This window comes from Cibotium barometz, chromosome 47 (assembly GCF_041138505.1).
Source record: "Cibotium barometz isolate CiBa-2024 chromosome 47, ASM4113850v1, whole genome shotgun sequence".
Lineage (NCBI taxonomy): Eukaryota > Viridiplantae > Streptophyta > Polypodiopsida > Cyatheales > Cibotiaceae > Cibotium > Cibotium barometz.
The window spans coordinates 16,723,209-16,744,641 of NC_141092.1; the positions used below are offsets into that span (position 1 = coordinate 16,723,209).

Consider the following 21,433-nt stretch of genomic DNA (forward strand, 5'->3'; position numbering starts at 1 on the left):
AGAGAGAGAGAGAGAGAGAGAGAGAGAGAGCACATAGTTTGGCTATGAGTTCCACTCCAATTTTTCACAAGTGTGTACACTGGCACTCACATTCACACTAGCAAAAAAGAGTGTGTGTTTTGACATTAGTTCCGAGAGAGAGAGAGAGAGAGAGAGAGAGAGAGAGATTTTATTAAGTACATGGATTTTTATGCTGCTCTTTAATACTAATAGACATGATAATAATAGAGTAGCTTTTTAAAGCTTTTTTCTAGCAATGTAAAGAGCCTTAAGCTAAGGATAAGTTTTCAAGAGCCTATAGAGTAGCTTTTAAAAGCTTTTTTCTAGCAATGTAAAGAGCCTTAAGCTAAGGATAAGTTTTAAAGAGCCTTAGTTCATTAGACATCAGGTTACCTTTCAAAATGACAAGTTTAATAAAAAATAGTGGCCATTTAACCTTATTTTTTTATGGCCATTCAAAATAAGTGGCTGTATTTAATTGCCCAAAAACGAGGATGACACCCATCAAAAAGCAACCCTGAAGCAAACATAAGGACTCAAGATTGAGAGAATATATTCCTTTCTTATTACAACTGATTAGTATTATGAATGATTCGTTGAGGAAGCAAAGCCATTCACATGCATGTTCTGACAATGTCTCCATGATTTGGTGATGGATGGATAGACAGTAACCAGTAAACAAGCTTCTTATGGAGGCATCACAGCCTCTCATTACCAACCAACAGATGAAACCAAGCCCCCTCATAAGCATTGCTGATACTGATTGCAGGGCTTACACATAGAGTAGCTCACTTCTGAGGTCTAGTACCACAGCCAGCATATGGTGGTACTCATGCATGCCTGCCTGTGTGTGCACGTGTGTATGTGCACATGCATTTGCCATGCATGGTGTCAACATGATTAATGTTTGATGTACATGCTCAATTAGGGCCGGAGTTTCACTTTTGTCACTTATATTAACCTGCATTTTGTCATTCTCTCCAATAAGAAAGATTGGGGAAAAAACTTAATAGCTTTTGCTATAATGTACACCAAACAAGCCTAGGAAGCAATGATACAAAATCATACAAGGACATTCCAGGCCTATTGCTTGGGTCAAGTTCATAGCGTTGAGGCTGTGCAGCAGAAGCAGCAGCTGAGGTATTAATTCTTAAGAGGTGGATTAGTGGGAGTTATTCCGCCAATCTGCATGGCCCAGTTGATGATCATGTTGCAGGGGATAATGCAACAGCAGCTCGATATTGTCCGGGTCTTACTTGGGTGCAAGCTCGGTGCAGATGTACAAGGAGACTCCTCGCCTTTTTGTACAAAGAATGTGTAGCCCAGCAACAGTAAACTAAGCATAGCTTAATTATCAGCTTCTATGAAATTAATCTAATCTAAATATACATGTGATGATTGATTGATAACCTGCTCTTATTTCAAGCTCTCTCTCTCTCTCTCTCTCTCTCTCTCTCTTCTGCTATATGCGCTATTATAATGCCCACAACAGGTGTGCTCCCGGTGCAGCTTCATCAAGCGTTACCCTGGCATGAAGACCCACGATGAGGCTCGACAGCTTCTAGCTCTACAGCTCTACATTCAAAGTTTTAAAGCAAAGAAAAGGCGGAAAAAATCGTGGGTCGCCTGTTTTATACAGAGAGATGATACTCTGCTGGATTAGCTGCCGCATTACAGTACACTGTCCTCACCATCTATCGTTTGCGCTTGGTCTTGAGAGCTGCTGTTGATGATGGGTTGCTATGCCAATTCCGCTTGCGCTGATTGATGAACCAGTTGTTTATCTGCTTCAGTTGCAGTCCTGTTTCTTGGACAAGCCGGGCCTTCTCGTCCTCCTGATCACGTCCACAACATACATGTATATTGACATCAGTAACAAGATTGCAGCTCTACAACAGAACCAACATATAACTAGTCAAAGAGCTGCAGCATATCATTACTCCAAATCATTATTGACAACATTGTTAGCACAGATCATGTGCACTGTCTTATGGTAGGTTAGTACCAATCTAAATCCTTTATGGTTGAGATAGTCCTTGCATACAATGAATCCGATGTGCTCAAACACATTAAGATGTTAATGCTTCTGTTATCCAGGATACTTCAATTGAAATAAAGACAATTCCTCAATCTACGCACAAAAGGCAAATTTTTCATAATTCTAGTCAGTAAAAATACACTAAGTTGCAGTTTTTTTTCGAGCACTGATTGGAGCATCAAAATCAGAGAAATCCATGAGCTTGTGATAATTCCATGATAAACAAACTCGCCTGGATCTGCGGCATGAATACTCAGACAATTCCTCAATCTACCCAGTTTTAGAGAAGGCAAATTTTCATGATTATAGTCAGTAAAAATACACTAAGTTGTCGTTTTTCCCGAGCACTGATTGGAGCACCAAAATCAGAGAAATCCATGATCTTGTGATAATTCCATGATGAACAACTTTGATCCGCGGAATGTAGTTGAGTTGGTAGTTGCAGAAAGTCTTGGGTTCAATCCCAGCTTGCTGCAGCCGACACATCCTCACATGCAGAGGGTTGTATTCTGCCTATGGGCACAGCAACTACCCTCCACTGGCATTACCATTCTGGAATGCCTAATAGAGATGTCAGGTGGCCAGGCATAAGAGGGGGTCCAAGAAAACACAAAGCTTGAAATTTGCCAAGGCCTGGCACATACTTGGGCCCAACTATTTGCTGAGCAAGTGATGGGCAAGCAACAGAATGATCAGTTCCATCATTCTGGGTAACATCTATTCCCTCACACATCTCGAGTCCCAGTGCTCGAAAAAAACCCGTGTTTAGTGTAATATCACCTTCAAATTTTAAAAAATACCTGCAAATTTATAACTTGAAGGTACCAATACTTGCAAAATTTGAGGGAATATAGTATAAATACCTTTTTTTTAATTTAAAAAAATCTTTTCATTGATAATTTTTTAATTTTATATATATGAAAGTTTTCAAAATTTTGAGAAAATAGTGTTTTTCCAGCACTGATCTCGACCTTAAAGCCATGCCTCACAGAACACTTAGGAGACTTTTTAATTTTATATATATGAAAGTTTTCAAAATTTTGAGAAAATAGTGTTTTTCCAGCACTAACCAATGAGCTAAAAATAGAATGAATTGGAAGGTTAAACGGTGACTAACCAATGAGCGTGAAGAGAAACTGTGTTTTAAATGCAGAAGGCAAGTAATATAAGCAATGCAAGACTAGCCAATGAGCGTGAAGAGAAACTGTGTTTTAAATGCAGAAGGCAAGTAATATAAGCAATGCAAGTCGTCCCCGGGGCACCTCTTTTAGACTGCTTAGCAACGACGACCTTTTAAGGTCTTCTCTCTCCTGGCCTAGAAAAATGCCAAGCTCTTAGACTGCTGGATCTCAGGCTTAACCAGCTCACCGGCACCATCCAGCTCCCTTTGAGCACTTTCACTATTGGATCTCAGTTTCAACGGTCTCTTTACGTCTCCATAGAGAGAACCTTGCCTCTAGAGTTAGCAAGACTTGTGAGCTTAGATGTGCTCATTCTTCTCGCCGATCAGCATTGGGTGCATTCCAATTGAGCTTAGCCAAATGACAGGGCTGTCACAACCTTTGCATCGTCGACAATTACACTGAGATGTCAACACGTCTAACTAACAATTGCCTCAATGGGCGCGTACCTTCAGAGCATGGTAATCTCAATAGCCTTAATCTTCAGTAACAATCTGTCAGTCAGAGTGGTTGGATAGCTCCGCCATATCCAAACCTTCTAACGTGCCAACACAAATAGCTTTTTCAAAGTGAGTTACCTGAACTTAGCTAAACTAACTGCCCTTCTCTGCAGATTCTGATCAACCTCAAGAACAATCAACTCTCTGGCACCGTTCATCCTTCCTTTCTCTCTCTTTTGGATCTTGTCACTGTTCATCTCTGTTGCAATGCCCTCTCTGGGAACGCCCCTGCAAAGCTCGGCCAGCGTTCTCGATTCACAACATTCAGCTGTTTTGGTAACATTGGGTGAGCGTCATCTTGTCAGACTGATGAACTATGTGTATGCTGCATGGATATCTCCAAGAGGCAGTCCACAAGCTTCTATCATGATTGGCATTTCTGAGGAGAAAACTGAATATGTTTTTAGATTACATCAGAGGATGGATTGTATCCTAGGCAACGGCTTTCTCTCCACAAATTATCTATTAAGTGGCAGTCCAGATGAGCTTAGAAGTGAGAACTGATATCTATAACAATTAGACACATCGTGTCTATGAAGTTTCCTAAACTTGCAAGCAATTGGGATCTAACGAAAACAAGCTTCAAAGGAGGTTATTGCTCGTGTATTGAAGCAGGGTTGCTGTGCTATTATCCTTTTATGGAGTTTCAACTTCAACATTGACCTCCGCATTGGAGCTTAGAAATCAAAAGGCCCATCTCTCTTTAACAATATTCAAGTCCTTGGAAATACTACATTAATCAAAGATCCTTGTCAACAGGTTTCTGGACCTTAGCCTTGACACAGAAAGAAGACACTAGCTACTTTGGCATAAAAGTATTCTTTACAAAGCACATATATTGGCCTTGAAAGAGCTTTAATTAACACTAGCATTATTAATGGTGAGAAGCATACAAGAAATAATAAAGAACAATGATTCAATTAAACACCCAAATATTTACATTTGTGTCTATCATTGAAGCACTTTTCACATGCTAGGGAAGTTAGTTATATCAATAGTTTAAAACCTTGGAGAGGTTGCAACCCAAAAGGTCCCCATCCCGAGAACCCAAGCCTCACCCCAAATCAAGCCATAACAAGCATGGGATGATCAATCATCCATCATTCTAGAGAGCCATGTCTATCATATACGCAAGCCTAGCATATTATTTTTCTTGTGATTAACTCATTAAAGCTCTTCATGTATCCATGATTACAATTCAGATCAATTATTAATTGTTGTAGCTTAGAAGAGCTAATCACATGTGCACTCACTTATCCCTTTGAGTACCATTAAACAATGAAGGATTTATATCCATGTCTAATCTTTGTCAAATAGAAACTAACATTTCTATAATTTATGTTGTTAGGGCCTTCTCTCAAGCAACAAACCCTAGAATTTGTCTCAAAGCTCACACGTGATGAAGAAGATGAAGCACTCGCAAAAAAAGCAAGAAATTCAAGTCCTCGGTAGTACTACATTAGCAAGATCCTTGTCAAGAGGTTTCTGGCCTAGGCTTTCAAGCTTGCAACTAGCTAAAACTATTAATCTTGTATTCCAAACGACTTCCTCATTGATGATTTATGAGCTCATAAGCAGCAACAACCACCACCTTGCCCTCTCCACCTTGATTAGCTAACCTTGTCACAGAAGACACTACCTACTTTGGCATAAAAGTATTCTTTACAAAGCACATATATTGGCTTTGAAAGATCTTTAAAAACTAGCATTATTAATGGTGCAAGAAATAATAAAGCACAATGATTCAATTTAACACCCAAATATTTACATGTTTGTCTATCATTGAAGCGCTTTCCACATGCTAGGGCAGTTAGTTATATCAATATTTTAAAACCTTGGAGAGGTTTCAACCTAAAAGCCCCAACCGGCCTCACCCCAAGTCAAGCCACAACAAGCATGGGATGATCAATCATCCATCATTAGAGAACCATGTGCACCACATAGGTAAGCCTGGCATATTCTTTTTCTTGTGATTAACTCATTAAAGCTCTTCATATATCAATGACTACAATTCACATCAATTATTGATTGGTGTAGCTTAGAAGAGCTACTGGCATGTGCACTCACTTATCCCCTTGAGTACCATTAAATAATGAAGGCTTTATACCTATGTCTAATCTTTGTCAAATAGAAACCAACATTCTATAATTTATGTTGTCAGGGATCTCTCTCAAGAAAAAAACCCTAGCTAGACTCTCTCTCAAATCTCTACACAAAAAGATGAAGCACTCTCAAAAAAAGCAAGAAATCCTAGCATAGGATAGATTGTTTAACCTCCCACCTTCGAGCCACTATTGTGAACATGATGAGCCACACCACCCCTATGTCCTAGTGGTCGGACCTCGTGCTACACATAAATGAGTCCCTCCCTATCTAGATATGATGGGAATGGATTCCATGCTAGTTTCAAACACTCTAATCACAAAGGTCGTAACATCTCCCTTTTGTCCTTATGAAAAAGAGCGGACAAAGCTACAACTCACATGCCGAGCTTTCCAAGTTGCATCTTCGAAGGAAAAATGTCACAAAACAACTAGGAACCTCTAAGAATACAATATCACAAATGTTTCGATATTTGTTCCAAAATCAAACATGGTCCATGATTAGCTTGATCTATTCCAAAACCAATCAATTCCATGTTTCAATCATTGCCAATGACTTTGAATTACTTCCTTGTTTCCATGATGTTCTTTGAGTGTCAAGATCACCTACTCCTTTTAAACATTTACAACAAGCAATACACGCATTGCATCTTCATGGTGATTTCTCTCTGAATAACTTACTTGGTGTATCCACACACCTGTTATGGGTAAGCTAGAACTAATGCTCACCCTATAGATTTTTGGAGTCCATGTTGCCATCGCATGCAATCTTTGACACAACCCCTTCAAAGTGTCACATGTACATCATAGACATGGCCATCTAACTTACTATTACTAAAATTAAACCTTCAAAGGTGTAAGCAACAAAATCCTAACCTTAGCTCAATGCTTCACACACAAATATGGAGGAGAAGATGAGAATCTCTCAAAATACCAAGAAACCCTAGCAGCAGTAGATTACTTAACCTCCCATCCATCCATATACTAGTTATCTTTGGCTCTCTAGTCAGAGCTTGATCATGGTGACTCGTACTAAACATCATCGAATCTCCAGGCATAACTAACATGTAACTAGTTCAAGAGATCTGTATCCCCAAAAAATTTATATCACAAGTTGTATTATTACGTAAAAGAATCTCTCCTTTCAAAAAATAATTCCTTGTTTTGAAATATTTGGAAGCTATCCACGTGAACTATCTAATTCTAATATACATGAAAGTAACTTCTCAAGATGTAGCTTCCTCTTTCAATCTCTATCAAGATATTCCACCTAATTCGACAATTGTGGACAAATGAATTCTCCAATTCATAAGGCATCAAGACCCTGAGCTCCAGTTTTTAAAGTATCTAATGCATACAAAGACCTAGATATCAATCTAGACCTTCTTTAAGCTTTTAAGAAGCTTAGAGTAAGACACATTTTCTTCACAAAGAAACGGTGAAACATGACAATTAGTAATAGTACACACAACCATAGGAGAATGGCATAAGACTCTTACAAGTATGACAATTTCAACCATCAATGCCTGCATAATTACATTTAAGTTAATATTAAATGATTTGAGAAAATTTCCATATTTTGGGAATCACTCACTCCATTTAATTTTGGAGATATCTTAAACATTCCAACTCCAATTTGCCGGAGATTGTAGATCTAGATTCTACTCTTTAAGATCTTTCCAATGATATGTCACATGAGGGGGTTTCGACACAATTTTGGACAAGTTCACCATGATCCCATGTTTCAAGTGGGAATGAGATTTTTCCCAAATTATCCAATATGGTATTATTTATTTAAAAATCATGTATTCCACAACTAGCACAAAAGTGGCATCCATTCTACAATTTAACCCAACTAATTATTTGGGATCGTGTACGTAAGACTAGTCATAATCAAGGGACTAAAGATAGTAATAAACCAATCACTAAAATTAACTTAAAACCAAATTTTCTTAAACTAGACTATTACTTTGATTTAAGGATCACCATCTTTTTGTACAAAATCTAGTTTCAATAATTGTAAAAAATATGTAACTCTCAATGGATCACAGATACACATATTTCAAGTATGAGTGATTAAAAAGCGTTAGTTCAATTTATTGTGGCATCTAGTACAACTACTCATCTTGTACCATGTATGCCTCTACAATAGCGACATATGACACATTTGTTTCTTCTCTATAAAAATGGCATCACTCCAATCGTAAGTATTAACAATTAATAACACATATGCATCTAATTGTTATGATAAATGGGCTAAACTTATCGCATGAGTCTTGTGGATGTGATTTAATTAACACAACTAAATTGAAGAACACAATGTTGGGTCCCAAAGCCCCTCCCTCCTCCCCAAAAAAAAAAAGACACAAACTCACAAGTACATCTCAAATTTTTAAGAAGACCTTAGAAAGAGACTATGAGGGAGTTTTGTTCATCCAACATGGAGCATGCCACCTATCAACCTTTGTCATGTGCATGACATGTACATGCTAGTTCGTAAGCTATTCCCTAAAGGGACAATAGGAAAAACAGAACTTTTAGGGCTTAAGCAAGGTAGAGGGAATCCCAAGAGACTTCCGGTGGGTGCTAGATCAAGTTGGCTAGCATTAGTTTGTGCTTCTCGTCTGGTCGGTGCCAAATAAAGCATAGCATGTGTTTTTGCTATTGGCCAACAACAGTCGACCAACATAGGTGTGTTAAAATATTGCATCTTTCTTTTATGCTGTCGTGGAGCTGTCGGACTGTTTTCCTACAGCTGGTTGCTTCATGTACAAGTATATAAGAGGTGATCCCTTTATTCATTCAACATATCATTCCTTGCCCTATTTGCTGGCTCTGGTACTCTGTAACCTCAAGCTAATAAAGCTCAGTTCTTGCTCGCAATCCTTCTCTCTCTCTCATGTTCATTGCTTCCGCTTGTGCACATTCTTTCATGGGGATGTGATGTGTTCACAGTTCTACTTTGAGTTTGGAGCCAAGCAAATTTTGTTTTGCTCTCTATAGTGGCATTATGTTCTCTAAAGACAACAAGCTGACATGTGCATTTCCCGACGTGTACTCAGTATTGGCCATGCTGAGGTGTCCATGGTCGCACCTTCGTCAGTTACCTTTTTGTACTATATGAATATAGTGAAACTCAACTATCTCTCTCTCTTCTCTCCATCTCTTGCTTGTGTTTTGAATCAAGTTATTCCAAGATAGGTGTTTAGGGCTGAAAGACGACTCCCAAAGATTTTGCATGTTACAAACTTGGAGGCTAAAGTACCTGGATTGAGGTTCACAATTGGTACCACAATGTATTCTAAAATGAACTACATGGCAAAGTAATACATATCTCAATTGAGGTCCATAATCAATGCCATAATGTATAACAACATGAACTACATGTCAAGGTAACATATATCTCAATCAAGGACCCTATGTACCTAAATCCTGTAAGAATACTAAATGTCATTTTCTTATTAAATCTAGAACTTGGATCAAGGTCAGACTGCTTGATTAAAGTCCTCGTTAATATTTTTAGCTATCCCATTTTGCACAAGAAGACCAAATTGAGAAATTGTTAAATTACAACTCCCCACCCAACTTTGGGGGGGATAGGGGAGGTGTATAGGTCTTAGAACTAGACTTGGTAGCAAAGGATTCACACAATGTTGTGTTCTAGATTTGCAAACACAGGGCTAAACTCTCCTGAGCTCCTAGCACTAAGCAATACATATTCACTTTAGCAAGAATATACGTATCAAGCCGAAGAGTAGATCAAAGATGACTTGGTAAAAGAGCGAATCTAGTTGTTTGTGTACACAAGCCTTACGACCTCTCCCCAACTTGGTGGTTACATTACTTACTCTACACCACGGAGACTTCTCCAGACATGTTAGAGAAGAAGCTTTGGAATTAAGTAAGAAGTGCCTTTCACCCCACCCTAGCCCTCTTGGTTAGGCATCCTATAAGTAGTGATAAGTTGAGAGAAAGTGGAGATTATGATAAACGAAGAGGAAGAAGGGGATGCAACTCTCCTTAGTAGAAACCTTGGCACAGAGGAAGCTTCCCGTTCAATGCCAAAAGAAATGAATATTCATCTTTTCTATAGCAAAAAACATAAATCTCCAAGAAGAAAATTTTCCACTCAAAAGAGTTAAATTTTTTTTTGGTGATAGTTAACATTAATAACAAGCATATGAGCAGCCAAGTTCCATTGTAGTCATGCATATGAATACGACAGCTTGTTAGGTCATCTCTTTATCTACTATGTATCTTGCATGAGAGAGAAGTATGTGCATGGGTTTGATACTTTGATTAGGCATTAATCATGATAAATCTAAATGTTTATGCCTAATCAGAGTCTCGAACCATAGCCCTCTATTTATGACCCTCAATCATAGCCCTCTATTTATAATGGAATTTGGGCTAGTTGGCTGATGTCTATACTTGGCTACTCATTGGGCGCTTGGACAAGAATATAGTGAATAGATACAAATTCCCTTACATACACATGAAACTGGCCACACTCAGCTTTTGAGCTAGCCAATGGGTAGAAACATGTCCACAATACCTCAAAAAGTGCGCACATGATAAAATGGTTTTCTTTAGATATAGTTTTTTGTTTATAGGTTATTTTCTTTGAATCCACCCTCATGCTTATGATGATCTTAAGATATTAAATGAAATGAGTGAAGTGCTATTATGAAGGAGCACTATTTTTCATTGAAGCACAAACATATGCTATTTTCATTTCTCCCTTTGTTTGTTATAGTAAATGTATGCACATGAATGATGGTCTTTATTAAAATGCATATTTGCTCTTTTTTTACCGAGATCTAGGAGCTTTTCTTTGTAACTATAACACCTTATATTAGTGTTTTTTTAATATAGCCAAATACTCACACAAAAAAAACTAGTAATATTCTTTGTGGAACATTGTTTGCTTTTTTACTCTTCACAACAAAATATAGAAGAGTTTACTTTGTAACTAAATCATGCTACTTATGAAGCATAATTACAAAGATTCAACTAAGACCATCTTAATAGTATGATTGACCGTCTAGATGATGTCATATGTCACCTTTTACATTTCTTACATCGTATACAAGATGCCTTCTTGTACCTTGCAATATCTAGTCCAACTTGGAATAACAATGTATACTTCCTCACACTTCTTATGCTATAGGGTCTCCTTGTTAACCACATATCTAGTCCAACTTCAAATAACAATGTGTGTCACCTCATACTTCTTGTGCTATAGGGTCTCCTTGTCAACCACATATCTAGTCCAACTTCAAATAACAATGTGTGTCACCTCATACTTCTTGTGCTATAGGGTATCCTTGTTAATAACCACACTCTCCTCTCGTTTATTTTGACCATTCTTTTTCTCTTAATAGCTTTGGTTCCTTACATTCTTGTGTTTACTTTAGTTTACAACCTCTCTCAGATCTCTCGTGCTACACAAGCTCCTTCTTAACCAAGTGTCAATGACTCGAACATATCTCTACCATCAATCATTTCATTGTATTTGGTTCAAGCACCTAATGAGAATCCAAAGTTGGACATGTTTATTATGTTGAGAGTCATGCATGTAGACTTTAGAGTTTAGATATTGTGGCAAACCAACAAACTTGACTACATGCTTCATCCACATCATTATCGAAGAAAGCTCTCCATTTTAGGGTTTTACTTTTCCATTCATTGTAATTTACCTTCATATCAATATATAGAAGATAAGATCAAATCTCTCTCATCTTCTATGTTTGTCAAGCACCTTTATGTTAATCCATGATTAATTATGTCAATCTCATCTTAAGTCTATCGCTATTAGTTACATGTTACACTGGTATCAAAAAATTAGGGTTATAATTCGGACTTGCATTTTTGTTGCAGCTAGTTTTGTTTTTCATATCAAAGTTTCTAGGTCATTCCTAAGGTCTCCAAGGTCAAGCAAAGTCAAGCCTCAAGTCAAGCCATCATTTGAAGCAAATTGCCTCTCATTTGGTAGCCCCAAGAACTAAAAAATGCAGGTCTTCTTTAGCTTGAAGAAATACGCAAGTAGAGCGGCCATCTCTCCATCAATGCTTCAAGTTTGGGAACCTTTTGGGGTGCATTTAGGTGACCATGTCTAAGGGAAATTCAGCCTGCTCTACAAGCATCCAAACGATGGTTCTTAAGGTAGCAAAACAGAAGTTAATACATTCCCCAAGGGTAGCTAGATTAGGATAGCAGATGAGGGGTTAATTAATAGCCATATCCAAGCCAAATTTAGGTGATTCAATCCATCAAAAGGGGAAAAATAAAGCGAAGAGTTCGAGGTAGATCTGAAGCCATTTTTGGGTATGGTGTGGGTATAGGTGGGGTAAGTGCACCCCCGCTTCAAGTCAATTTCAATTGCCTAAAGTTTAGCAACATGTCGAGTATGAAGGTCACTAAGACTATGCCAGATAGATGGTTGGTGATTTGGGAGCAGACCGTGAAGAATATATACTCCATAATGGAGAGAGAAAAGTTCCTCGAGTGGAATGTTGATTTCCAAAAGTGTTGGAAGAACCAGTTGGTAACATGCCTACAAGAGATTCAAGCAAGAAAGGTAGCAAGTACAATGGTGTGTCCACCCATGCAAGAAGCTCAATAGAAGGGAGTGTCTGAGTCTACTATACAATTTTTAAGAGAGAAAGTGGAATTGAAGACATAGTTCCCAAGTAAGAAACACATTCCAAAGGATGACCCCGAGATGCAGACATTGCCAGAATAAAGGTAGTACTGCAAGGTGGTACCGACAAACAAAGGAAAACCTATCTCAGATCCCATATCAATCTTTGAGGTCCACGCATGTCACTCCAAATCCATTGAGGAGGAGGATGGGTGGAGTTCTTTAATAGCTCTCAAGATTTCCATGGAGTCTACCATGCTATCATAGCATCGAAAGGCACAAGGGTCACCGATGTCCGCAATTCACTAGGAGGCAGTGGCGGAGACATCATGTTGTAGGTATCTTCAACTATCAGAGGCGAATTATTACTTTATTGGTAAAGAAATAAACTCTCTTTAATAATCCCAAGTTGTCAATAGACAAAAATGTTTGTATGTTTTCTTAGTTCCATGCATCTATGTCCTATATTTAAATAACCAATCTTTAATTCTAGGTTTACGATCAAGCCATAAAAATGGCTTAAGTTATGTATTGGCACATGAATTTGAGAAAATAAGAGATAGGTGATAACAAAAAATCATAGTACTAATGCAAGGTATGTAATAAGCATGAGCTTGCATGGTTGAATTTAAAGCTAATTCATGTTATAAGTGTGAAAATGATTTTTTAGTTTGTAATAAGCTTGGTTCTAAAGTGAAGGCAACACGTTCACGATAACTCGTACAATTGATATAAGCAATGCTTATCAATTCACATTTCAATGCATTATTAATTCTCCTAGAGTTATCATGAAGATACAATTGACTAGGTGTAGTAATCAAAAAGAGTAAGATTCCTAGAATCTTAGTTTGAAGACTTTTCAAAGTGCAATATTTGATGGTTTGTTGGATCTATTCAAAATTTCTCCTTTGTCCCTTGGTCATATACAAATGAGGAAGTTTTGAGCGATAGTAATTTTTAAATGACATACACCACTAAGTAAATTACCATGAGGAGATATGTTGGCCTTTGGGACAATGGATTTTGCTATAAAAGACCATGGTTATGACTTGTGTTGATAATTTTCATAATTACTTTTGGGAGGTGAGTCTTCTTATAGAACTTTAGTGAGAACTCAATGAAGGGATTCAGGGGCTATACATCCACACAAATTGGAAACATTTGTCTCTTATAAGGGATGCTTTACTAATTAAGAGAAATTACATAATACTCCTAAAGTATCAAATTTTATAGATTTTTTTATGATATCAATTTCTTAATCTTTGCAATAAAGTATTCCTATGAAAAACACAGGACTTAATTTTTTTACAAATTCTAATAAAAACAATTACGACGATGCTAGTATCTAAATATGTGGATGACCATATAGCTTGGCCAAGTATTAGTTTATAAGTTCCTTGCATCTCAAAGATGTTACTAGCCTGCTACGAAGATTGAATTGTTATGAACACACTATGTGCTCGGCATTGCTTCCTTAAACAATTCAGGGGAAGGAGGTTGTAGTGGTCATCTACAACCTTAAGTAGACTTCAAAAAAGGAAGCATAAAGTAACTCGAAGGATGTATGCAAAGTCTCTAACTTGGGCTGTCAAACATATAACCCAAAATGTTGATTTTAAACTTCTGAATTAAATGGAAACCTCTTGAATCTTCTATAAAGTAGCATCACCTCCAATTAATCCATGCTATACTTCATTAACTATGGTTTTGGTGTGAGGGATAAGTGTCACACAATGCACTTGTGAAAGGGTGCAATAATTTTAACATCTTATCTTGAACCCAAAATCACCCCAGCCTTGTGTTTCTAAATAGCAAAGATGGATACAAGCATTGCATGGGCGGACTAAGGAATAGCGTGAAACATGGGTTAACCACTTAATAGTCTCATAAAGCAAGTTTATTAATAGGAGTTAAGGACCTATGTAATTTATTGGGTGGCATATCACAAGATGTTAAACAAATAGTGTGTGGGTCTAGATCTAGTCTAGCCCATAAGGCAATATTAAGCCATGACAACATGTGATAAAAGAATTATGGCTTAATATTAAGCCATGACAACATGTGACAACATAACATGTGAAAAGAATTATGGCTTAATATTGTTCTTAAATCTACCTAAAAGAATTATTTAGCTTAATACTGTCCAAAAAGGCTATCGCTATGGCCATGTGAACAATGGCAACCACACCAAGAAATTGAAGGCCTCCTACCCTATACTTTGAAAGAAAAAGATAGGCACATTGGCTTTTTTTTTAAAATATAGTATGCCCTTCCAATCTCTTTACATAAAAATGCAAGTTTAATTTTTTGCTTTCATGCTTCAAATTCAAGTGCTTCCAAACTATGTTAAGACCTCTAGGCTCTAGTCTCCTAACCTTTATTGTAATAATCAATCTTGCATCGTTGCTTCATCAAAGAACCCTTAACACTATGAGAAGATGATGCACATTGATCATTTGGTCTACACAAATGTAACTTAAAGCCAAATTTATGAGGAAGGAACTAAAATGCAACCGGAATTTTTGATGATGCAAGAATAATGGACTAAGTTAAGCTTTTAATGTTAAGGGGGGCATGTTGAAGTTAATTTGGACATAACACAATAAATGTCAGTAGACACAACCCTTTCATAAAGCATCATCTTTTCAAGGGATTCATCTTTGTAAATATGTAATCCCTTTTAAGAGGTGCAATACAATTAACTTTTCTTCGTACTAGTGCAAGCACAATTAGTTAGAATTCTAGGTTTCAAGGCATTGATTTTTCTTTTCTTTTCTTTCTTTTTTTGGTAAGAATTGGTATTGAATTACGCCATTTGGTAGATTTAAACCAACAACCTCTACTTTGGGAGGCTTAGGTGCTACCAGAGATGATTTTAAACCCACCAGTCACCCTTCAAATGACAAGTTGAATAAAAATAGTGCATGTTTTTCTACATTTCACCCTTTTTTTTAATCGTTCAAAATAAGTGCATGTATTGAACAACCAAAATATTTTAATGGTTCAAAATGAGTACCATGATGCCAGTGAATTTAATGGCCAAAATACCCAAAAACAGGCATGACGCCAATGAATTTAGCGACCTAAATACCGACGATAACAGGCATGACGTGAGTGACTCTAATGGCCAAAATACCCAAAAACAGGCATGGCGCGAGTGACATAGCAACCCGGTTAGGGCTACACCTGTGACTAATGCAAACTTATGGGTGCTACCTATAGACATGTGACTAGTACAAACAGGTAAATTGCAAAGCAGCCTTCAAGAAGTTAACTAACAACTGACACTAGAAAACTTAATCCGGAAAAGATCTTTCTTTGAATCCTTACCGTTGGATAGGGCCATTTGGAGTGAGCTTGCCACCAGGCCTTCAGCACGGAGGTGGTATCACCAGGAAGCTTGCCAGCTCTACGCTTCCGAAGGATTTCTTCTCTCACGTCTACAATCCTGTCCTTGTAGCCCTAGAGATCAGAAATCAAAGCAGAGATGAGCCAAAGGAAGTCAGAGAATCAAGCTTAATGAAGTGTTAACAATTAGAATTAGGTTTAGGGTTAGGGTTTGGAGCTTACCGTTTTCAGTTCACTCTTCAGCTCTTGCCTGACGCGCTCCATGAGGGTGCGCTCTGTTTCTGTGGGGATGAGGGGACCGAAAGCCCCACTGTCATGCCCATCAAAGGCTGCGTCGTAGATGCTAGGATCAGTCTCACCCGGGTCATCTTCATCGTCCGACATGGTTGCCCCCGTCCCTTCTCCTGGAGAAACACCTGTTCAGGAAGAAACAAGGTTAACCAGTGCCCTGAGAAAAGAAACCCTAAACATAAGCTTTCCTGCAGAAGGGCGAACACAGTTAGGGTTTACGCCCGCAGGCACAGAAGATGAGTGAATGTTCATGCTGGTTGCATGCTTGCTTAATAGGTGGGGAAAAAAAAACACTCAATAGAAGGCAAACACCACACGATATCACCTGTTAGGGTTAGAAGCGATTGTTCCAACTCCCAGCAAGCCATCACCGCCTCCATGGCATGAACCCTGACGTGTTGCTGTAGCTGCTCTTTGAATGTGCAGAGCAGAAGCACATAGTGCGCCTACACCAAGAATGGCGGCCGTTTTAGTCATGAAAGTCGCAACAAAGATCGGCAGATATGGCTAGATTAAGGTGTTAAGCACAGCAGTCACTTCACATAAATTCAGTGCGTATTACGATGAGTTTTGAATTTAATGCTCAGAGAGATGGCCGCGGAAATCATGAAATGAAGAGAAAGGGGCGAGCGAGAGAGAGAGAGAGAGAGTGTGTGTGTGTGCGTGCGTTTGTGTGTGTCTGTGTGTGAGAGAGAGAAGGCAGAGCGGCTTGTGCAAGAAAATTTGAACGGCCATGGCTATGGGCTTGGCGCAAACAGGAATTGTTGTTATTGATTTTGCAATGGTTTTCCACGCAGATTTTTGCAGGTAGAAGATCAGAGCTCCCTCTAATTTTCTGTGTGTAATTAGGGGGTCGAGGGCCTTCAAGAAGTTCTTATGGAAGAGATGCAGGAAGCTAGGTTTTTGCAGAGAGAAGGTTACAACGTATTTGCAGGGAATGCTGGGAGACATGGGGCTAGCTCGAAGGTTGATTTTGGCTCAGACATGGAGCTCTGGAGGCGGTGAAACGCACAACACACACACACGCACACAGAGTAAGGGCAATTAAGGGGTTTAGGGTTAATTTGTGCTGTATTAGCGTTACGCCAGTTGCAGGAAGGTGAAGCTTGGAGGATCACCATGAATTGGTCCAGCTCGTCTTTCTCCTCGCCCACCAAGAGGTGGTTGCGGCCGAGCACAGCATATTTGGAGACAATTTGCGAGGCCTGCGCTATCTGGGCGTCGATGCGCGGTAGCTGATCCACCGGCGTAGCTATGCGAAGACAGGAGACGTGGGCGGACAGTAGCTGGTCGTATAGCGGATGCATCGAGATGTCGGCCTTTAGCCGGGCGCTCTGCCATATACTCTGATTGTCTTGCTGCTGCTGGTGCTCTGCCGTAGCGGCGTCTCCGTCCACCAAATCGCTGCTGTTGGCCGTGTCGGAGTGTAGATCGAGCAGACCCCCCCTGCCGTGCTGGGCGTGCGCGCCGGCGGGAGACTGTGTTATCTCTGCCGTCGACCCTCCGTGCGACATCGCCAATATGCCCGCCTCCCCTTGCTGTTGCTGGGCGCCCTGCGCCCCACCGCCCATCATCTCTGCTGTCGAGGCAACCGAAACCTTCGTCGCCGTCGCCATCGCCATCGCCGCCGAGCTCAGCCAAGGGTTATTACCAGCACTCGCAGCATTGCCTCCTGGAGCAGCGGCCGCTCCCCCGCCGCCGCCTCCACCAGCCCCGCCGCCGGACGATTGCAGATGCAAGAAGCTGCACTGGACGCACTGGCCTCCGGCCTCGCAACCGCACCATTTTCGTGTCCCGTCAGTCTGCCCCTCATTTACAAAAGAGGAGCCAGAACTGGCAGCTGCCTGCTGCCGGACTACGGCTCCGCTCAGCCATGTCGGAGCAACCAGCTTCGACTCGTACGCCTTGTCCTCCATAGAGATACTACAGAAAACGAAAAACGAAGCTGCAGAAACCCTAATTGTCCAGACAATCAATCAAAGCGGCAGGCAATGAAGAAGGGGGTTGAGAAGGGACGCTGGCGATGGAGGGAAGCAAGGGTTGGCGGACCGAGGGGTCTTGGAAAAGGGGATGATTTACACCCGCACCCCCCACTCGAGGGTCCATTTACACTCAGCATTTCATTTCCACACATCTCTGTCATACCACCCTCTTTTCAACCCTCGGCAGGTAGTTCCACCTTTGCCTCCGTCCCCACACCTAAGGTTTCAAAGTATTTTGTGCACGCGTATTGCCCTTGGAGCCTTGGACCACAACCCCCCACCTCTTATCCCCCACACCAACACCCCCCCCCCCCCCCCAAGATGAGCTGACACAATTGATGTCTTCTAACCTCCATGCTAGGACAACCTTCTGCCCTACTTCCAATCTTGTGATGCATCCCGTGACAAAGAGGCGGTGGAGTGCGGTGCGGTGCGGTGAGGAGGCATAGACATTTCCCCCACGAGCTACTCCCTCATCAAAGCCAACACACCCAGCAAACATGTAAAATTGCTCACCTGGTAATTGCCAAAGTGTTCCCTCTGTTATATTCCACAGGTTGGTGCAAAACTTAACAGACACCTTACCTAGCCTTTTTATTCACAACACTACTCTTTACAAAGGTCTAACTTTACCTAGCCTTTCTATTCGCAACACCTAGCTTTACAAAGATCCAACTTAGTACTTTCATGTTTCCAATTTAACAATCAATAGGCTCATCTTTTACCATCCATTACTAGCTTTTATATGATCTTATATGTGTATAAGCTACTGGTAATCTTGAGAAAGTGAATGAGCCTTAGAGTTTTTTCCTCGCCGATAACGTGGTTCTACTCCACACTTTTATTGCAAGGCCCTTTTGATCCTAGATGCTTCTTCAAGGATTTTGTCCTCTTGTTCGCACTGTGGGTCCCCCCTATTAAGCATTTCCATGTTAAAAAGAGCCACTACAACCATATCAGGGTACTTTAGCTAGTAGCACACATATAAATAGTTGATAGGATCACTCAGATGCCTTTGTGAATGTGTGAATGTGAGTTAAGGGTCATTTTTGGGCTATTCATTTATGAGCTCCTTTGAAAAGAAGGTGGTTGAAACTTTGGTGCTTTACTCTTTCACAATTATTCCCAACTCAAAGAAGGCCCATGAAAGAGTGCAAAAGCAACATAGTTTAGTGAAAGCAAATCTTTAGTCACCTTCAAACCAATGTTAAGTCCCTATATGACAGTCCTAGCCAATTAGCACTCTAGAACTATTCATAGGGAATGGGCTAGTAGTTGAGAATGTGATGACATCAGAATATTTCTCTTGAAAATTAAACTTTTATTTTTATTATAACTATTGAGTGCATGAGGAAAATGCAATACCATTGTGCAAGGGTCTACAGCCCCTTAATTGAATTTTTTATAATAGCTACTAAGAAAATGAGGAAAATGTAATACCATTGTGCAAGGGTCTGAAGCCCCTTAATTACTATTGATGCTCTAATTGTAGTAATTGTAGTAATGATATGCTTACAAGGACGACGTAAACTATTCTTATACAGGATATAAACCAATCTTTTTGTTATTCACATGATACAATTGTGAAAAGTTAAATGTTACTAGAACTCATTATAGTTGATTAGCAAATGTGTGTCGATAATTCCAAGTGTACTATTATTCCATACAAACTCTTATGCATCTATAAGGGGATTGCTTCTTATTTTTTCCTCATATGTTAGAGTTACTTCAGTTTACAAGCCATGAATAAAGTCACTTAAGGGGGAAAAATATGTAATTGATTCTTCGTCTTACAAAAAAGGCAACCTTAAGACGTAAAACCAAACAATTTTTCCTGATGAATGATTCTAGCCATGAAAAGCTCTTGCAATTGTCACAAAAGCTTTGCTAAAAGTTTATGTATCCTTTCTTACTAGCTCAGTCTTTCATTTGAACTCCTATCCTAATCTTCACTTCATGTTGTGTACTCATTCCATTTGAGAGAGGTAAAGAATTCTTAAGCGCATCTTTACCCTTAATTACCCCAATTTGAGATAACCTTGATAATTAGCTTAGATAATGGTTTATTTATCTTTATTTAGTAGTTACATAGCTTACTTGTTTCTCAAGAATTGATCAATTAGCCTAATCTAGAAGTATACAGTTGGGTGCATGCTTGGCAAACAACTGATTCATCTATTGAATGAAACACCTATGTACATCCTCAATTAAACTAGAGGGGCACATTGATTATATGGTTAACACGAGTAAGGGAGGGTTAAGTGCCATTATAAAAATTGCACGATATAACCTAAGTGCACATGTTTTTTTCATTAGGTCCACTTGCATTGTTTACTGTCGCAAAAGAGGTGTTTTTTTAATTAACCTCTAATACATTTGACCCATGGTAGGGGTGTTGAAATTCATTTCAAAAGAGGGCCTTATTGTTATGGAATTGACTTAGCTTTACTCAATTAGCATTGAATCCTTCTAGATTATAATCATGGAAAAGCCCCTCTATCTCTACACTATTATTCTCACTATTCTTGCCCTTGTCGCATCATTCACCCACACGTGTCACCAATCTCATTTTGCCCACTGGCAACAGTGTACAAAGGGGGGACAGACTGTTGTAGTAATAGCGGGTCCTCACTAGTATCATTGATTGTACCACAAATAATGGGGATTTTCACACCAGTTAAACACATCTTGTGAGAGTCTCATGTTGCTTCATATGTAGCCTGTGCCAAACTGGTGTACCTATGAAATTTTAAAAATATATGCAAACTTTACAATTGAAGTTTTTCCAAATTCCTAGTTTTATGATATTTACAAAATACTTAGTCACTTTTAAAAAAAACTCCAATTTTGAAAGACGAAGGATTTTTACCATACGGTTTATAATTTTTTCTTTTTTACACCACGTGTCACTGATGTGTCCGGCCGCGAGAGGGCGACCAAATAGCGTCACACGTGTGAAAGGGATATGCTGCGGTGTCAGCGTCCGGTATTTAAAATCGGAAAGCTACTGATTGGTCGTCGAAGGTGACGTGGAAGCCGCCCATTATCCAAACTCCAAAGCGGGGGGGTGTCCGAACGGCCACGTGGCGTGCGGGCCCCACAGCGGAAGGCCTACACCAAAAGTGGTGTAAAAAGGCCGGACAGGAGGGGAAAAAAAAGTCGCTTTCACTCTTGTCCGGACGGGCGGACCGACGTGAAAAAATAAATTGGGGGGGGGGAAAAAAAACAAGGGCCAATAACTTACGCCTAAGTACTTTCACATCAGTACCTTGTTTTTTTTTGCATTTCAAGCGCCGAATCCTCCATCCCATCCCCTTTAGTTTTCAAATCTCCATCCCATCCCTTCTA

General features: G+C 39.6%; 1 protein-coding gene across 2 annotated transcripts; it reads right to left on the minus strand.

The window, feature by feature from the left end:
- Positions 1 to 936: 936 nt before the first annotated feature.
- On the minus strand, positions 937 to 18,621 carry LOC147611422 (homeobox protein HD1-like). 2 transcript variants are annotated; one of them, XM_086784522.1, is made up of 6 exons: positions 17,222 to 18,621; positions 16,429 to 16,549; positions 16,035 to 16,228; positions 15,795 to 15,926; positions 1,692 to 1,835; positions 937 to 1,526 (listed from the first exon to the last, which is right to left on the minus strand). In XM_086784522.1, exons 1-5 carry the CDS (start codon positions 18,017 to 18,019, stop codon positions 1,695 to 1,697), a joined length of 1,386 nt encoding a protein of 461 aa, XP_086640648.1. In that variant the 5' UTR covers positions 18,020 to 18,621; the 3' UTR covers positions 937 to 1,526; positions 1,692 to 1,694. The 2 variants fall into 2 exon arrangements, with proteins under 2 accessions (XP_086640648.1, XP_086640647.1); XM_086784521.1 differs by having other exon boundaries at positions 937 to 1,835.
- Positions 18,622 to 21,433: the final 2,812 nt, after the last annotated feature.

What these genes read in the sequence shown, in the direction of transcription:
- LOC147611422 (XM_086784522.1), bottom strand. Translation starts at nt 18,019, where the DNA reads ATGGAGGACAAGGCGTACGAGTCGAAGCTGGTTGCTCCGACATGGCTG. An exon ending in ACGAGCTGGACCAATTCATG is followed by an intron (nt 16,550 to 17,221) that starts GTGATCCTCCAA and finishes TTCTTGGTGTAG; the next exon opens with GCGCACTATGTGCTTCTGCT. An exon ending in TGAAGAGTGAACTGAAAACG is followed by an intron (nt 15,927 to 16,034) that starts GTAAGCTCCAAA and finishes TCTGATCTCTAG; the next exon opens with GGCTACAAGGACAGGATTGT.